The 20,323-nt window shown below is 40.4% G+C and overlaps 1 protein-coding gene across 1 annotated transcript in view; it reads left to right on the top strand.

The window, feature by feature from the left end:
- mamdc2a (MAM domain containing 2a) overlaps nt 1-20,323 on the top strand; it is a 69,441-nt gene that overhangs the window by 16,264 nt on the left and 32,854 nt on the right. Inside the window, exons 5-7 of the mRNA XM_071352233.1 lie at nt 556-693; nt 1,220-1,476; nt 10,056-10,149. Of these exons, the coding sequence (XP_071208334.1) occupies nt 556-693; nt 1,220-1,476; nt 10,056-10,149 (489 nt within the window). The remainder of the gene's footprint in view (nt 1-555; nt 694-1,219; nt 1,477-10,055; nt 10,150-20,323) is intronic.

Below are 20,323 nucleotides of genomic sequence, written 5' to 3'. Positions count from 1 at the left end.
ACAACAGTCTCAGGGTAGGAGAATGTTAAGACAACTGTTAAGCCTCACAACACTTCTCAGGGTAGGAGAATGTTAAGACAACTGTTAAGCCACACAACAGTCCTCAGGGTAGGAGAATGTTAAGACAACTGTTAAGTCACACAACAGTCCTCAGGGTAGGAGAATGTTAAGACAACTGTTAAGTCACACAACAGTCCTCAGGGTAGGAGATTGTTAAGACAACTGTTAAGCCTCACAACAGTCTCAGGGTAGGAGAATGTTAAGACAACTGTTAAGCCTTACAACAGTCTCAGGGTAGGAGAATGTTAAGACAACTGTTAAGCCTCACAACAGTTCTCAGGGTAGGAGAATGTTAAGACAACTGTTAAGCCTCACAACAGGTCTCAGGGTAGGAGAATGTTAAGACAACTGTTAAGCCTCACAACATGTGGTTGATGCCTGTTTATATTTAGAAAACATAATATTGAAGTCAGAAATATGCCTTATACGTGGCACATGTGCAGATTTCATGACTTTTATACCAAGAGATATAACGGTTGTTGTTGTTGTTGTCAGAGTGTAACTTTGAGGAGCACCACCTGTGTGGCTACAGTAACCACTGGAACCCTAATGTCAACTGGTATGTTGGAGGGAGTCTAGCCAGAGACCCCCAGTCCAACCTGCCTGATGACCACACCATAAACAACCAGAGAGGTACACACACACACACACACACACACACACACACACACACACACACACACACACACACACACACACACACACACACACACACACACACACACACACACACACACACACACACACACACACACACACACACACACACACACACACACACACACACACACACACACACAATGCGCAACCAGAGAGGTACACACACACAAAGATCACCCCAGGGGCCTGACCTGAGGGGCCTGACCTGAGTGTGTGTTCTGTTCATTGGTGAATGTGTACTAGTTTTTGTTCTATACAATACGATAACCCAATATTGCTGTCATGTTTCTACATTTACATTTACATTTAAGTCATTTAGCAGACGCTCTTATCCAGAGCGACTTACAAATTGGAAAGTTCATACATATTCATCCTGGTCCCCCCGTGGGGAATGAACCCACAACCCTGGCGTTGCAAGCGCCATGCTCTACCAACTGAGCCACACGGGACCACATACATTCTACACCTCACCTGTCTCACCTCTCTCATCTCTCTCCAGGCCACTACATGTATGTGGACTCAGTCTATGCCAAGCGGTTCCAGGAAGTGGCCAAGCTGACGTCTCCCATGACGACCACACCGGTGTCAGGCTGCCTGTCGTTCTACTACCAGCGGGACCAAGAGAGAGGGAACATCTTCTCAGTGTTCACTAGAGACACGCTGGGACACTACGAGGAGATCTGGAGGCCTGAGGTCTACGCTACAACTTCCTGGAGGCTGGTCAACGTGGATATTAAGGCCCCACACCCCCTGGAGGTCAGTACGGGTTTTACACCACACCTGCTTGACAAACAAACACATGCCTGGAGGTCAGTACTGGTTTTACACCACACCTTAGATTTCAAGGGTCAGAGGGTAAGGACAGACAGACAGACACAAGCACGCAGGCAGGCAGGCAGGCAGGCAGGCACACACACACACACACACACACACACACAAGATCTTTGGTCTGTGCAGTGTTCTTCCCTGTGGATTCTCTGGACAGATATAAATAGCCAGACAGGAGAAGGGTGTTATTAATTACTGTTGCCATTGCACCAGAGACTGAAGTGTTGTCATAGCACCAGAGACTGACTGAGTTCCTTCAAGGGTAGAACACCACAAAGAAGATCCAGGGAAGAGTTTGTATGACTCTTCTCCTCCTCCTCCTCCCAATCCTCCCGCTTCTCCTACTCCCAATCCTCCCCCTTCTCCTCCCAATCCTCCCCCTTCTCCTCCTCCCAGTCCTCCCCCTCCTCTTCTTCTCCACTCCTCCCCCTTCTCCTCCCAATCCTCCCCCTTCTCCTCCTCCCAATCCTCCCCCTTCTCCTCCCAATCCTCCCCCTTCTCCTCCTCCCAGTCCTCCCCCTCCTCTTCCTCCTCTTCTTCTCCACTCCTCCCCCTTCTCAACCACATTTCACACAGACAGCCCTCCCCCATCAGCTCCTCTCCTATGAATCTCTTGTTGGAAGAGAATAGATTGAAAAGAGAGGAAATGTTTGGTCTCGTTCTCTGCTGCTGCTGTAGTGTTATAATGTATCTTATTTAAAGCAGACTGGTGACTTCCTGTCCGATTCTGTTGTGAAGTGTACAGTGCATTCCAAAAGTATTCAGACCCCTTGACTTTTTCCATATCAATCTACACACAATACCCCACAATGACATCACAATACCCCATAATGACATCACAATACCCCATAATGACATCACAATACCCCACAATGACATCACAATACCCCATAATGACATCACAATACCCCACAATGTCAAAGCAAAAACAGGTTTTTAGAAATGTATGTAAATGTAAAAAAAAAAACCTGAAATATTACATTTACATAAGTATTCAGACCCTTTACTCAGTACTTTGTTGACGAACCTTTGGCAGCGATTACAGCCTGGAGTCTTCTTGGGTATGACGCTACAAGCTTGGCACAACTGTATTTGGGGAGTTTCTCCCATTCTTCTCTGCAGATCCTCTCAAGCTCTGTCAGGTTGGATGGGGAGCGTTGCTGCACAGCTATTTTCAGGTCTCTCCAGAGATGTTTGATCGGGTTCAAATCCGGGCTCTGGCTGGGCCACTCAAGGACATTCAGAGACTTGTCCCGAAGCCACTCCTGCTTTGTCTTGGCTTTGTCTTAGGATCGTTGTCGTGTTGGAAGGTCATGATTGGAAGTGTTACGTTGAGCGAAGGGGGGGAACCCAAGAGCGGAAGAGGAAGAGGAAGCCGGGATGAATGCACAAAAATGTTTATTGAACACAGAACTGGGGAGTGCAGAACCGGGATAGGTCAGATGAGTTGCAAAAAAACAGGAGTGTAGAGTGAGGTTGGAGTTGTCTGAGTAGAACTGGGGAACAGGTCTTGAGGGGAATCCAAGGTAATGGTGGTGAATGATATCCAGAGCAAGGTGGTTGGTGGCGAGATGTGGAACAGGAGACAGGAGCCAGAGACAGAGCGGTAACTGCAAGGAGAGGACAAAAATGGTGTAAGGCAGGAAAACGAGTACAGCAGAGCAACACGATTTTGAGAATAGACAAAAGGCTAGAGTGATAACTGACTGAGCAGAGATTACGATCTGCCAGAGTGGAGGTGGCAGGGATGAGTATATGTAGAGGTCTTGATTTATGGAACGATTTGCAGCTGGTAGGGATCAGCTCTGACTCCAGCACACCTGTCTCCAACCACACAATCAGAGAGAGAGAGAGAGAGAGAGAGAACGACACCGAATGAACACCACCAGGCGTAGTGGGAGCAGATGTGACAAGAAGGTCATGATGGCGCCGGAGGGGAGGGCTGCCGTCTTATTGGCTCTTAACCAACCGTGCTATTTTGTTCGTTTTTTCACGTTGTTCCTAACTTGTTTTGTACATAATGTTGCTGCTACCGTCTCTTAGGACCGAAAAAAGAGATTCTGGACATCATAACTGCGATTACTCACCTCAGATTAGACGAAGAGATTTTCTTCAATGAGTCGGACGGGAGGGATATACTACAGACACTCGACCAGGCCCAGATCCCCGTTATTCGCTGGAGAAGGAAATTGAGATTTTGCTAAAAAAAGATCAGGGTGCCTTGTGTGGGATTAGGCGACGAGTAGCTAATCTGCCCTTTGCCTTCCGTCTTGCTAGCTAATGTTCAATCGCTGGAAAATAAATGGGATGAACTTAAAGCACGTATATCCTACCAACGGGACATTAAGATCTGTAATATCTTATGTTTCACCGAGTTGTGGCTGAACGACGACATTAAGCACATACAGCTGGCGGGTTATATCTATCGGCAAGACAGAACAGCAGCCTCTGGTAAGACACGGTGCGGGGACCTATACATATACAGTTGAAGTCGGAAGTTTACATACACCTTAGCCAAATACATTTAAACTCAGTTATTCACAAATCCTGACATTTAATCCTAGTAAAAATTCCCTGTTTTAGGTCAGTTAGTATCACCACTTTATTTTAAGAATGTGAAATGTCAGAATAATAGTAGAGAGAATGGTTTTATTTCTTTCATCACATTCCCAGTGGGTCAGAAGTTTACATACACTCAATTAGTATTTGGTAGCATTGCCTTTAAATTGTTTAACTTGGGTCAAATGTTTTGGTTAGCCTTCCACAAGCTTCCCACAATAAGTTGGGTGAATTTTGACCTATTCCTCCTGACAGAGCTGGTGAAACTGAGTCAGGATTTTAGGCCTCCTTGCTCGCACACACTTTTTCAGTTCTGGCCACAAATGTTCTATGGGATTGAGGTCAGGGCTTTGTGATGGCCACTCCAATAACTTGACTTTGTTGTCCTTAAGCCATTTTACCACAACTTTGGAAGTATGCTTGGGGTCATTGTCCATTTGGAAGACCCATTTGAGACCAAGCTTTAACTTCCTGACTGATGTCTTGAGATGTTGCTTCAATATATCCACATAATTTTTCTTCCTCACGATGCCATCTATTTTGTGAAGTGCACCAGTCCCTCCTGCAGCAAAGCACCCCCACAACATGATGCTGCCACCCCCGTGCTTCACGGTTGGGATGGTGTTCTTCAGCTTGCAAGCATCCCCCTTTTTCCTCCAAACATAACGATGGTCATTATGGCCAAACAGTTCTATTTTTGTTTCATCAGACCAGAGGACATTCTTCCAAAAAGTACGATCTTTTTCCCCATGTGCAGTTGCAAACCGTAGTCTGTCTTTTTTTAATGGCGGTTTTGGAGCAGTGGCTTCTTCCTTGCTGAGCGGCCTTTCAGGTTATGTCGATATAGGACTCGTTTTACTGTGGATATAGATACTTTTGTACCTGTTTCCTCCCGCATCTTCACAAGGTTCTTTGCTGTTGTTCTGGGATTGATTTTCACTTTTTGCACCAAAGTACGTTCATTTCTAGGAGACAGAACGCGTCTTCTTCCTGAGCGGTATGACGGCTGCGTGGTCCCATGGGGTTTATACTTGCATACTATTGTTTGTACTGATGAACGTGGTACCTTCAGGCGTTTGGAAATTGCTCCCAAGGATGAACCAGACTTGTGGAGGTCTTGGCTGATTTCTTTTGATTTTCCCATGATGTCAAGCACAGAGGCCCTGAGTTTGAACATAAGCCTTAAAATACATCCACAGTTACACCTCAAATTGACTCAAATTATGTCTATTAGCCTGTCAGAAGCTTCTAAAGTCATGACATCGTTTTCTGGAATTTTCCAAGCTGTTTAAAGGCACAGTCAACTTAGTGTATGTAAACTTCTGACCCACTGGAATTGTGATACAGTGAATGATAAGTGAAATAATCTGTCTGTAAACAATTGTTGGAAAAATTGCTTCTGTCATGCACAAAGTATATGTCCTAACCGACTTGCCAAAACTATAGTTTGTTTACAAGAAATTTGTGGAGTGGTTGTAAAATGAGTTTTAATGACTCCAACCTAAGTGTATGTAAACTTCCGACTTCAACTGTATGTAAACAACAGCTGGTGCATAATTTCTAAGGAAGTCTCAAGGTTTTTCTCCCCTGAGGTAGAGTATCTCATGATAAGCTATAGACCACACTATCTACCTAGAGAGTTTTCATCTGTATTTTTCGTAGGTGTCTACATACCACCACAGACCGATGCTGGCACTAAAACCGCACTCAATGAGCTGTATACCGTCATAAGCAAACAGGAAATCGTTCATCCAGAGGCAGCGCTCCTAGTGGTCGGGGAATTTAATGCAGGGAAACTAAAATCAGTTTTATCTAATTTCTATCGGCATGTTAAATGTGCAACCAGAGGGAAAAAATTCTAGACCACCTTTACTCCACACACAGAGATGCGTACAAAGCTCTCCCTTGCCATCCAGTTGGCAAATCTGACTATAATTCTATCCTCCTGATTCCTGCTTACAAGCAAAAATTAAAGAAGGATGCACCAATGACTCGGTCTATAAAAAAGTGGTCAAATGAAGCAGATGCTAAACTACATGAGTGATTTGCTAGCACAGACTGGAATATGTTCCGGGATTCTTCCAATGGCATTGCAGCGTACACCACATCAGTCACTGGCTTTATCAATAAGTGCATCGAGGAAGTCGTCCCCACAGTGACTGTACGTACCTACCCCAACCAGAAGCCATGGATTACAGGCAACATTCGCGCACTGAACTAAAGGGTAGAGCTGCCGCTTTCAAGGAGCGGGACTCTACTCCGGAAGCTTATAGAAATCTCGCTATACCCTCCGACGAACCATCAAACAGGCAAAGCGTCAATACAGGACTAAGATCCAATCGTACTACACCGGCTCTGACGCTCGTCGGATGTGGCAGGGCTTGCAAACTATAACAGACTACAAAGGGAAGCACAGCCGTGAGCTGACCAGTGACACAAGCCTACCAGATGAGCTAAATTACTTCTATGCTCGCTTCGAGGCAAGTAACACTGAAACATGCATGAGAGCATCAGCTGTTCCGGACGACTGTGTGATTACGCTCTCCGCAGTCGATGTGAGTAAGACCTTTAAACAGGTCAACATTCACAAGGCCACAGGGCCAGACGGATTACCAGGACGTGTACTCCGAGCATGCGCTGACAAACTGGCAAGTGTCTTCACTGACATTTTCAAACTCTCCCTGTCTGAGTCTGTAATACCAACATGTTTCAAGCAGACCACCATAGACCCTGTGTCCAAGAACACTAAGGTAACCTGCCTAAATGACTACCGACCCTTAGCACTCACATCTGTAGCCATGAAATGCTTTGAAAGGCTGGTCATGGCTCACATCAAACCCTAGACCCACTCCAATTTGCATACCGCCCCCAAAAGATCCACAGATGATGCAATCTCTATTGCACTCCACACTGCCCTTTCACACCTGGACAAAAGGAACACCTATGTGAAAATGCTATTCATTGACTACAGCTCAGCGTTCAACACCATAGTGTCCTCAAAGCTCATCACTAAGCTAAGGACTCTGGGACTAAACACCTCCCTCTGCAACTGGATCCTGGACTTCCAGACGGGCCGCCCCCAGGTGGTGAGGTTAGGTAACAACACATCAGCCATGCTGATCCTCAACACGGGGGCCCCTCAGGGGTGTGTGCTCAGTCCCTTCCTGTACTCCCTGTTCACTCACGACTGCATGGCCAGGCACGACTCCAACACCATTGTTAAGTTTGCTGATGACACAACAGTGGTAGGCCTGATCACCGACAACGTTGAGACAGCCTATAGGGAGGATGTCAGAGACCTGACCGTGTGGTGCAAGGACAACAACCTCTCCCTCAACGTGATCAAGACAAAGGAGACGATTGTGGACTACAGGAAAAGGAGGACCGAGCACGCCCCCATTCTCATCGACGGGGCTGTAGTGGAGCAGGTTGAGCTTCAAGTTTCTTGGCGTCCACATCACCAACAAACGAACGTGGTCCAAGCACACCAAGACAGTCGTGAAGAGGGCACGACAAAACCTATTCCCCCTCTGGAGCCTGAAAAGATTTGGCATAGGTCCTCAGATCCTCTAATGGTTCTACAGCTGCACCATCGAGAGCATCCTGACCAGTTGCATCACTGCCTTGTATGGCAACTGCTCGGCCTCCGAACGCAAGACACTACAGAGGATAGTGCGTATGGCCCAGTACATCACCGGGGCCAAGCTTCCTGCCATCCAGGACCTGTATACCAGGCGGTGTCAGAGGAAGGCCCTAAAAATGTCAAAGACTCCAGCCACCCTAGTTATAGACTGTTCTCTCTGCTACTGCACGGCAAGCGGTACCGGAGCGCCATGTCTAGGTTCAAGAGGCTTCTAAACAGCTTCTAACCCGAAGCCATAAGACTCCTGAACAGCTAATCAAATGGCCACCCAGACTATTTGCATTGCCCCCCCCATCTACACTATCTATGCATAGTCACTTAAATAACCTACATGTACATATGACCTCAATTAACTCGACACCGGTGCCCTCACACATTGACTCTGTACCGGTACTCCCTGTATATAGCCCTGCTATTGTTATATGCTGCTGCTCTTTAATTATTTGTTATCCTTGTCTCTTACTTTTTTTGTAGGTATTTTCTTAAAACTTGGTTAAGGTCTTATAAGTAAGCATTTCACTGTAAGGGCTACACCTGTTGTATTCGGTGACAAATATAATTTGAACCAGTCTGAGTGCTCTGGAGCAGGTTTTCATCAAGGATCTCTCTGTACTTTGCTCCGTTCATCTTTGCCTCAATCCTGACTAGTCTCCCAGTCCCTGCCGCTGAAAAACATCCCCACATCATGATGCTGCCACCACCATGCTTCACTGTAGGAATGGTGCCAGGTTTCCTCCAGATGTGACGCTTGGCATTTAGGCTAAAGAGTTCAATCTTGGTTTCATCAGACCAGAGAATATTTTTTCTCATGGTCTGAGAGTCTTTAGGTGCCTTTTGGCAAACGCCAAGCGGGCTGTCGTACCTTTTACTGAGGAGTGGCTTCCGTCTGGCCACCCTACCATAAAGGTCCCAAGTGAAACTCTGGAGCTCTGTTGAGTCACCATCGGGTTCTTGGTTACCTCCCTGACCAAGGCCCTTCTCCCCCGATTGCTCAGTTTGGCCCGGAGGCCAGCTCTAGGAAGAGTCTTGGTGGTTCCAAACTTCTTCCATTTAAGAATGATGGAGGCCACTGTGTTCTTGGGGACCTTCAATGCTGCAGAAATGTTTTGGTACCCTTCCCCAGATCTGTGCCTTGACACGATCCTGTCTCGGAGCTCTACAGACAATTCCTTCAACCTCAGGGCTTGGTTTTTGCTCTGACATGCACTGTCAACTGTTGGACCTTATATAGACACGTGTGTGCCTTTCCAAATCATGTCCAATCAATTGAATTTACCATAGAAGGACTCCAATCAAGTTGTAGAAACATCTCAAGGATGATCAATGGAAACAGGATGCACCTGAGGTCAATTGCGAGTCTCATAGGAAAGGTTGTGAATAGTTATGTAAATAAGGTATTTCCGTTTTTTTTTTTTATAAATGTGCAAAAATGTCTAAAAAGCAGTTTTTGCTTTGTCATTATGGGGTATTGTCACGCCCTGACCTTAGTTATCTTTGTTTTCTTTATTTATTTGGTTAGGTCAGGGTGTGACGAAGGTGGAATGGGTGTTTTTGTCTTGTCTAGGGGTTTTTGTATATCTATTGGGTTTTGGTTTGTCTAGGTAATGTAGGTATATGGTGGCCTAGATTGGTTCCCAATTAGAGACAGCTGTTTATCGTCTCTAATTGGGGATCCTATTTAGGTTGCCATTTTTCCGTTTTGGTTTTGTGGGTTATTGTCTATGTTGATGTTGCATGTCTGCACTTCGTGGTTATAGCGTTCACGTTATTTTGTTTGTTAGTGTTCTTCGTGTTCAGTCGTCTTCTATTAAAAAATATGTATTCACATCACGCTGCGCTTTGGTCTCCTCACTCCGACGAACGTGACAGGTATTGTGTGTAGATTGCTGAGGACATTTATTTAATCCATTTTAGAAGCTAACTGTTGATGAGCTAACTGTTGATGAGCTAACTGTTGATGAGCTAACTGTTGATGAGCTATTTATTGCGCTAACTGTTGAGCTAACTATTGAGTTTACACTGTATGGTTATCTTCTGATTATATATTGGTTATATCTTGGTTATATCTTTGTTTGGTCTGTGTTTTCCAGGTGGTTTATGAGGTAGCCTTTAACAGTGCAGCATGTTTTCCAGGTGGTTTATGAGGTAGCCTTTAACAGTGCAGCATGTTTTCCAGGTGGTTTATGAGGTAGCCTTTAACAGTGCAGCATGTTTTCCAGGTGGTTTATGAGGTAGCCTTTAACAGTGCAGCATGTTGTCCAGGTGGTTTATGAGGTAGCCTTTAACAGTGCAGCATGTTTTCCAGGTGGTTTATGAGGTAGCCTTTAACAGTGCCCGTGGAGGATACGTGGCCATTGATGACATCTCCTTCTCTCCAGAGTTCTGCCACACAGAGACAGGTGAGAGGGTACAGTATTACTATCATCAACTCAGTGGGGCGGAGAATCCTAGAGAATCTCCATTGAGCATGCTTTTTAGTCCAGGTCTACAGGCGTAATCTGTGTCTGGGAAACTGGCCCAGTGTGTTTCAGCAACAGTAGCTACTAGTGTCGTAGAAAATCACTTCAAATATAACTCTTACAAGAACTTTGTGAACTCAAATAAGATTTTTAATACAAATTGTATCACAATCTGGAATGTCCGCGGAACACACCCCACGGCACACACACCGCGGAACACCCACCGCGGAACCCCCCTCCCAGAGCCTTAGCTCCTATATTTATACACACATAGCACTATGTCCATCCCTTATGCAAATGAAGTCTCCCTTCTCAAGTCATTCGCCACCACTATCCTCTAGTTCAAGCTTCCCGCTTGTTCACGCCCAATAACGCCCACATCTGCTCTCAGCTAGACTACAATGGTGGCCGGACCCTCCATCCTAGTGTGTCAGCATAATGTGTCAATGTACTCTTTGTTTTGTTTGCCTTTATTGGAATCAGCAGATTCTGTCTTATAAACCTCTGTTTAGAAGCAGCTGACTATGGATCCCTCTATCTTTAGTGTGTCAGCATAATGTGTCAATGTACTCTTTGTTCAGTTTGCCTTTATTGGAATCAGCAGATTCTGTACTATACGCCTTCTTTTTAGAAGGAGCTGACTATGGGTCCTTTTTATCATTAGTGTGTCAGGTCAGCAGACCATGTGTCTCCCCCTTTCATTAATGTGTCCAATTGTCTTAGGCATATTTCTCTAGTATGTGTCTTATTGGAATTGTCAGACTATATGTCTCTTCTACCATTAGCATCCAGTTGCCTTATGTTACTACTACACTAGCTACATTACTCCGCCACCACAGAGCCCTGAAGTACCACATAGTCCCTACTCTACCATGGAACCCATTCTCATTTTCCTCAAGTGTTCCAGACAACATGATTTAGCAAGCGAGGTGGGAGAGAAGGGTGTGTTCCCTTTGAAGAAAAGGATTGGAATTGATTAGATTACGATTGGAACATTAACCGCAGATTATCAATTATCCTTCATTTGATTCCACTATCCTCTGAAGTTGAACTAGTCTCTCTCTTCTCTTTCTGTATCTTTCTCGCTCTCCTTCTCTCTGCCCCTCCGTCTAAATTCCAGAGAGAACCCCTCAGTAGCCAGTGTTCCATTACTGTGTCAGTCAGCCCTGGGCTTAGGATACAGCATGGTACAGCATGGTACATGTATTTTAAACACAGCTCTGATGTCATAGCCATATCAATACATACAATCTATAGCTTTTTTTATTGTAAACATTCAAAACATGTGTAAGTATCCTGCTGTGTCCTGAAAAAGACCTTGCAGCAGAAACTTTTTTTATTTCTATTTATAAAGCTCCCTAAGGTGTAGTATCATTTTATAAAGCTCCCTGAGGTGTAGTATCATTTTATAAAGCTCCCTGAGGTATAGTATCATTTTATAAAGCTCCCTGAGGTATAGTATCATTTTATAAAGCTCCCTGAGGTGTAGTATCATTTTATAAAGCTCCCTGAGGTGTAGTATCATTTTATAAAGCTCCCTGAGGTGTAGTATCATTTTATAAAGCTCCCTAAGGTGTAGTATCATTTTATAAAGCTCCCTGAGGTGTAGTATCATTTTATAAAGCTCCCTGAGGTATAGTATCATTTTATAAAGCTCCCTGAGGTGTAGTATCATTTTATAAAGCTCCCTAAGGTGTAGTATCATTTTATAAAGCTCCCTGAGGTGTAGTATCATTTTATAAAGCTCCCTAAGGTGTAGTATCATTTTATAAAGCTCCCTGAGGTGTAGTATCATTTTATAAAGCTCCCTAAGGTGTAGTATCATTTTATAAAGCTCCCTAAGGTGTAGTATCATTTTATAAAGCTCCCTAAGGTGTAGTATCATTTTATAAAGCTCCCTAAGGTGTAGTATCATTTTATAAAGCTCCCTAAGGTGTAGTATCATTTTATAAAGCTCCCTGAGGTGTAGTATCATTTTATAAAGCTCCCTGAGGTGTAGTATCATTTTATAAAGCTCCCTGAGGTATAGTATCATTTTATAAAGCTCCCTGAGGTGTAGTATCATTTTATAAAGCTCCCTGAGGTGTAGTATCATTTTATAAAGCTCCCTGAGGTGTAGTATCATTTTATAAAGCTCCCTGAGGTGTAGTATCATTTTATAAAGCTCCCTGAGGTGTAGTATCATTTTATAAAGCTCCCTAAGGTGTAGTATCATTTTATAAAGCTCCCTGAGGTGTAGTATCATTTTATAAAGCTCCCTGAGGTATAGTATCATTTTATAAAGCTCCCTGAGGTGTAGTATCATTTTATAAAGCTCCCTAAGGTGTAGTATCATTTTATAAAGCTCCCTGAGGTGTAGTATCATTTTATAAAGCTCCCTGAGGTGTAGTATCATTTTATAAAGCTCCCTAAGGTGTAGTATCATTTTATAAAGCTCCCTGAGGTGTAGTATCATTTTATAAAGCTCCCTAAGGTGTAGTATCATTTTATAAAGCTCCCTGAGGTGTAGTATCATTTTATAAAGCTCCCTAAGGTGTAGTATCATTTTATAAAGCTCCCTAAGGTGTAGTATCATTTTATAAAGCTCCCTGAGGTATAGTATCATTTTATAAAGCTCCCTGAGGTATAGTATCATTTTATAAAGCTCCCTGAGGTGTAGTATCATTTTATAAAGCTCACTGAGGTGTAGTATCATTTTATAAAGCTCCCTAAGGTGTAGTATCATTTTATAAAGCTCCCTGAGGTGTAGTATCATTTTATAAAGCTCCCTGAGGTGTAGTATCATTTTATAAAGCTCCCTGAGGTGTAGTATCATTTTATAAAGCTCCCTGAGGTGTAGTATCATTTTATAAAGCTCCCTGAGGTGTAGTATCATTTTATAAAGCTCCCTGAGGTGTAGTATCATTTTATAAAGCTCCCTAAGGTGTAGTATCATTTTATAAAGCTCCCTAAGGTATAGTATCATTTTATAAAGCTCCCTAAGGTGTAGTATCATTTATAAAGCTCCCTAAGGTGTAGTATCATTTTATAAAGCTCCCTAAGGTGTAGTATCATTTTATAAAGCTCCCTAAGGTGTAGTATCATTTTATAAAGCTCCCTAAGGTGTAGTATCATTTTATAAAGCTCCCTAAGGTGTAGTATCATTTTATAAAGCTCCCTAAGGTGTAGTATCATTTTATAAAGCTCCCTAAGGTGTAGTATCATTTTATAAAGCTCCCTGAGGTGTAGTATCATTTTATAAAGCTCCCTAAGGTGTAGTATCATTTTATAAAGCTCCCTAAGGTGTAGTATCATTTTATAAAGCTCCCTAAGGTGTAGTATCATTTTATAAAGCTCCCTAAGGTGTAGTATCATTTTATAAAGCTCCCTAAGGTGTAGTATCATTTTATAAAGCTCCCTAAGGTATAGTATCATTTTATAAAGCTCCCTAAGGTGTAGTATCATTTTATAAAGCTCCCTAAGGTGTAGTATCATTTATAAAGCTCCCTGAGGTGTAGTATCATTTTATAAAGCTCCCTAAGGTGTAGTATCATTTTATAAAGCTCCCTGAGGTGTAGTATCATTTTATAAAGCTCCCTAAGGTGTAGTATCATTTATAAAGCTCCCTGAGGTGTAGTATCATTTTATAAAGCTCCCTAAGGTGTAGTATCATTTTATAAAGCTCCCTGAGGTGTAGTATCATTTTATAAAGCTCCCTAAGGTGTAGTATCATTTTATAAAGCTCCCTGAGGTGTAGTATCATTTTATAAAGCTCCCTGAGGTATAGTATCATTTTATAAAGCTCCCTGAGGTGTAGTATCATTTTATAAAGCTCCCTAAGGTGTAGTATCATTTTATAAAGCTCCCTAAGGTGTAGTATCATTTTATAAAGCTCCCTGAGGTGTAGTATCATTTTATAAAGCTCCCTAAGGTGTAGTATCATTTTATAAAGCTCCCTGAGGTGTAGTATCATTTTATAAAGCTCCCTGAGGTGTAGTATCATTTTATAAAGCTCCCTAAGGTGTAGAATCATTTTATAAAGCTCCCTGAGGTATAGTATCATTTTATAAAGCTCCCTAAGGTATAGTATCATTTTATAAAGCTCCCTAAGGTATAGTATCATTTTATAAAGCTCCCTAAGGTATAGTATCATTTTATAAAGCTCCCTAAGGTATAGTATCATTTTATAAAGCTCCCTAAGGTGTAGTATCATTTTATAAAGCTCCCTAAGGTGTAGTATCATTTTATAAAGCTCCCTAAGGTATAGTATCATTTTATAAAGCTCCCTAAGGTATAGTATCATTTATAAAGCTCCGTGAGGTATAGTATCATTTTATAAAGCTCCCTAAGGTGTAGTATCATTTTATAAAGCTCCCTAAGGTATAGTATCATTTTATAAAGTTCCCTAAGGTGTAGTATCATTTTATAAAGCTCCCTAAGGTGTAGTATCATTTTATAAAGCTCCCTGAGGTGTAGTATCATTTTATAAAGCTCCCTGAGGTGTAGTATCATTTTATAAAGCTCCCTAAGGTGTAGTATCATTTTATAAAGCTCCCTAAGGTATAGTATCATTTTATAAAGCTCCCTAAGGTGTAGTATCATTTATAAAGCTCCCTAAGGTGTAGTATCATTTTATAAAGCTCCCTAAGGTGTAGTATCATTTTATAAAGCTCCCTAAGGTATAGTATCATTTTATAAAGCTCCCTAAGGTGTAGTATCATTTTATAAAGCTCCCTAAGGTATAGTATCATTTTATAAAGCTCCCTAAGGTGTAGTATCATTTTATAAAGCTCCCTAAGGTGTAGTATCATTTTATAAAGCTCCCTAAGGTATAGTATCATTTTATAAAGCTCCCTAAGGTATAGTATCATTTTATAAAGCTCCCTGAGGTGTAGTATCATTTTATAAAGCTCCCTGAGGTGTAGTATCATTTTATAAAGCTCCCTAAGGTGTAGTATCATTTTATAAAGCTCCCTAAGGTGTAGTATCATTTTATAAAGCTCCCTAAGGTGTAGTATCATTTTATAAAGCTCCCTAAGGTGTAGTATCATTTTATAAAGCTCCCTAAGGTGTAGTATCATTTTATAAAGCTCCCTAAGGTGTAGTATCATTTTATAAAGCTCCCTAAGGTGTAGTATCATTTTATAAAGCTCCCTAAGGTGTAGTATCATTTATAAAGCTCCCTGAGGTGTAGTATCATTTTATAAAGCTCCCTAAGGTGTAGTATCATTTTATAAAGCTCCCTAGGGTATAGTATCATTTTATAAAGCTCCCTAAGGTATAGTATCATTTTATAAAGCTCCCTAAGGTGTAGTATCATTTTATAAAGCTCCCTAAGGTATAGTATCATTTTATAAAGCTCCCTAAGGTGTAGTATCATTTTATAAAGCTCCCTAAGGTGTAGTATCATTTATAAAGCTCCCTGAGGTGTAGTATCATTTTATAAAGCTCCCTAAGGTGTAGTATCATTTTATAAAGCTCCCTAAGGTGTAGTATCATTTTATAAAGCTCCCTGAGGTGTAGTATCATTTTATAAAGCTCCCTAAGGTGTAGTATCATTTATAAAGCTCCCTGAGGTGTAGTATCATTTTATAAAGCTCCCTGAGGTGTAGTATCATTTTATAAAGCTCCCTGAGGTGTAGTATCATTTTATAAAGCTCCCTAAGGTATAGTATCATTTTATAAAGCTCCCTGAGGTGTAGTATCATTTTATAAAGCTCCCTAAGGTATAGTATCATTTTATAAAGCTCCCTGAGGTGTAGTATCATTTTATAAAGCTCCCTGAGGTGTAGTATCATTTTATAAAGCTCCCTGAGGTGTAGTATCATTTTATAAAGCTCCCTAAGGTGTAGTATCATTTATAAAGCTCCCTGAGGTGTAGTATCATTTTATAAAGCTCCCTAAGGTGTAGTATCATTTTATAAAGCTCCCTGAGGTGTAGTATCATTTTATAAAGCTCCCTAAGGTATAGTATCATTTTATAAAGCTCCCTGAGGTGTAGTATCATTTTATAAAGCTCCCTAAGGTGTAGTATCATTTTATAAAGCTCCCTAAGGTGTAGTATCATTTTATAAAGCTCCCTGAGGTGTAGTATCATTTTATAAAGCTCCCTAAGGTATAGTATCATTTTATAAAGCTCCCTGAGGTGTAGTATCATTTTATAAAGCTCCCTGAGGTGTAGTATCATTTTATAAAGCTCCCTAAGGTGTAGTATCATTTTATAAAGCTCCCTGAGGTATAGTATCATTTTATAAAGCTCCCTAAGGTATAGTATCATTTTATAAAGCTCCCTAAGGTGTAGTATCATTTTATAAAGCTCCCTAAGGTGTAGTATCATTTTATAAAGCTCCCTAAGGTATAGTATCATTTTATAAAGCTCCCTGAGGTGTAGTATCATTTTATAAAGCTCCCTAAGGTGTAGTATCATTTTATAAAGCTCCCTAAGGTATAGTATCATTTTATAAAGCTCCCTAAGGTGTAGTATCATTTATAAAGCTCCCTAAGGTGTAGTATCATTTTATAAAGCTCCCTAAGGTGTAGTATCATTTTATAAAGCTCCCTAAGGTGTAGTATCATTTTATAAAGCTCCCTGAGGTGTAGTATCATTTTATAAAGCTCCCTGAGGTGTAGTATCATTTTATAAAGCTCCCTGAGGTGTAGTATCATTTTATAAAGCTCCCTGAGGTGTAGTATCATTTTATAAAGCTCCCTGAGGTGTAGTATCATTTTATAAAGCTCCCTGAGGTGTAGTATCATTTTATAAAGCTCCCTGAGGTGTAGTATCATTTTATAAAGCTCCCTGAGGTGTAGTATCATTTTATAAAGCTCCCTAAGGTGTAGTATCATTTTATAAAGCTCCCTGAGGTGTAGTATCATTTTATAAAGCTCCCTGAGGTATAGTATCATTTTATAAAGCTCCCTGAGGTGTAGTATCATTTTATAAAGCTCCCTAAGGTGTAGTATCATTTTATAAAGCTCCCTGAGGTGTAGTATCATTTTATAAAGCTCCCTAAGGTGTAGTATCATTTTATAAAGCTCCCTAAGGTGTAGTATCATTTTATAAAGCTCCCTGAGGTGTAGTATCATTTTATAAAGCTCCCTAAGGTGTAGTATCATTTTATAAAGCTCCCTGAGGTGTAGTATCATTTTATAAAGCTCCCTGAGGTGTAGTATCATTTTATAAAGCTCCCTAAGGTGTAGTATCATTTTATAAAGCTCCCTGAGGTATAGTATCATTTTATAAAGCTCCCTGAGGTATAGTATCATTTTATAAAGCTCACTGAGGTGTAGTATCATTTTATAAAGCTCACTGAGGTGTAGTATCATTTTATAAAGCTCCCTAAGGTGTAGTATCATTTTATAAAGCTCCCTGAGGTGTAGTATCATTTTATAAAGCTCCCTGAGGTGTAGTATCATTTTATAAAGCTCCCTAAGGTGTAGTATCATTTTATAAAGCTCCCTAAGGTATAGTATCATTTTATAAAGCTCCCTAAGGTGTAGTATCATTTATAAAGCTCCCTAAGGTGTAGTATCATTTTATAAAGCTCCCTAAGGTGTAGTATCATTTTATAAAGCTCCCTAAGGTGTAGTATCATTTTATAAAGCTCCCTAAGGTGTAGTATCATTTTATAAAGCTCCCTAAGGTGTAGTATCATTTTATAAAGCTCCCTAAGGTGTAGTATCATTTTATAAAGCTCCCTAAGGTGTAGTATCATTTATAAAGCTCCCTGAGGTGTAGTATCATTTTATAAAGCTCCCTAAGGTGTAGTATCATTTTATAAAGCTCCCTAGGGTATAGTATCATTTTATAAAGCTCCCTAAGGTGTAGTATCATTTTATAAAGCTCCCTAAGGTGTAGTATCATTTTATAAAGCTCCCTAAGGTGTAGTATCATTTTATAAAGCTCCCTAAGGTATAGTATCATTTTATAAAGCTCCCTAAGGTGTAGTATCATTTTATAAAGCTCCCTAAGGTGTAGTATCATTTATAAAGCTCCCTGAGGTGTAGTATCATTTTATAAAGCTCCCTAAGGTGTAGTATCATTTTATAAAGCTCCCTGAGGTGTAGTATCATTTTATAAAGCTCCCTAAGGTGTAGTATCATTTATAAAGCTCCCTGAGGTGTAGTATCATTTTATAAAGCTCCCTAAGGTGTAGTATCATTTTATAAAGCTCCCTGAGGTGTAGTATCATTTTATAAAGCTCCCTAAGGTGTAGTATCATTTTATAAAGCTCCCTGAGGTGTAGTATCATTTTATAAAGCTCCCTGAGGTATAGTATCATTTTATAAAGCTCCCTGAGGTGTAGTATCATTTTATAAAGCTCCCTAAGGTGTAGTATCATTTTATAAAGCTCCCTAAGGTGTAGTATCATTTTATAAAGCTCCCTGAGGTGTAGTATCATTTTATAAAGCTCCCTAAGGTATAGTATCATTTTATAAAGCTCCCTGAGGTGTAGTATCATTTTATAAAGCTCCCTGAGGTGTAGTATCATTTTATAAAGCTCCCTAAGGTGTAGTATCATTTTATAAAGCTCCCTGAGGTATAGTATCATTTTATAAAGCTCCCTAAGGTATAGTATCATTTTATAAAGCTCCCTAAGGTATAGTATCATTTTATAAAGCTCCCTAAGGTATAGTATCATTTTATAAAGCTCCCTAAGGTATAGTATCATTTTATAAAGCTCCCTAAGGTGTAGTATCATTTTATAAAGCTCCCTAAGGTGTAGTATCATTTTATAAAGCTCCCTAAGGTATAGTATCATTTTATAAAGCTCCCTAAGGTATAGTATCATTTATAAAGCTCCGTGAGGTATAGTATCATTTTATAAAGCTCCCTAAGGTGTAGTATCATTTTATAAAGCTCCCTAAGGTATAGTATCATTTTATAAAGCTCCCTAAGGTGTAGTATCATTTTATAAAGCTCCCTAAGGTGTAGTATCATTTTATAAAGCTCCCTGAGGTGTAGTATCATTTTATAAAGCTCCCTGAGGTGTAGTATCATTTTATAAAGCTCCCTAAGGTGTAGTATCATTTTATAAAGCTCCCTAAGGTATAGTATCATTTTATAAATCTCCCTAAGGTGTAGTATCATTTATAAAGCTCCCTAAGGTGTAGTATCATTTTATAAAGCTCCCTAAGGTGTAGTATCATTTTATAAAGCTCCCTAAGGTATAGTATCATTTTATAAAGCTCCCTAAGGTATAGTATCATTTTATAAAGCTCCCTAAGGTATAGTATCATTTTATAAAGCTCCCTAAGGTATAGTATCATTTTATAAAGCTCCCTAAGGTGTAGTATCATTTTATAAAGCTCCCTATGGTATAGTATCATTTTATAAAGCTCCCTAAGGTATAGTATCATTTTATAAAGCTCCCTAAGGTGTAGTATCATTTTATAAAGCTCCCTAAGGTGTAGTATCATTTTATAAAGCTCCCTGAGGTGTAGTATCATTTTATAAAGCTCCCTGAGGTGTAGTATCATTTTATAAAGCTCCCTGAGGTGTAGTATCATTTTATAAAGCTCCCTAAGGTATAGTATCATTTTATAAAGCTCCCTAAGGTGTAGTATCATTTTATAAAGCTCCCTAAGGTGTAGTATCATTTTATAAAGCTCCCTAAGGTGTAGTATCATTTTATAAAGCTCCCTAAGGTGTAGTATCATTTTATAAAGCTCCCTAAGGTGTAGTATCATTTTATAAAGCTCCCTAAGGTGTAGTATCATTTTATAAAGCTCCCTGAGGTGTAGTATCATTTTATAAAGCTCCCTAAGGTGTAGTATCATTTTATAAAGCTCCCTAAGGTATAGTATCATTTTATAAAGCTCCCTAAGGTGTAGTATCATTTTATAAAGCTCCCTAAGGTGTAGTATCATTTTATAAAGCTCCCTAAGGTATAGTATCATTTTATAAAGCTCCCTAAGGTGTAGTATCATTTTATAAAGCTCCCTAAGGTGTAGTATCATTTATAAAGCTCCCTGAGGTGTAGTATCATTTTATAAAGCTCCCTAAGGTGTAGTATCATTTTATAAAGCTCCCTGAGGTGTAGTATCATTTTATAAAGCTCCCTAAGGTGTAGTATCATTTATAAAGCTCCCTGAGGTGTAGTATCATTTTATAAAGCTCCCTAAGGTGTAGTAT

The sequence above is a fragment of the Salvelinus alpinus genome, chromosome 19, assembly GCF_045679555.1.
Source record: "Salvelinus alpinus chromosome 19, SLU_Salpinus.1, whole genome shotgun sequence".
Taxonomy (NCBI): Eukaryota; Metazoa; Chordata; class Actinopteri; order Salmoniformes; family Salmonidae; genus Salvelinus; species Salvelinus alpinus.
Note: the sequence above shows the minus strand (reverse complement) of the source record. Positions and strands in the feature narration are given on the sequence as shown.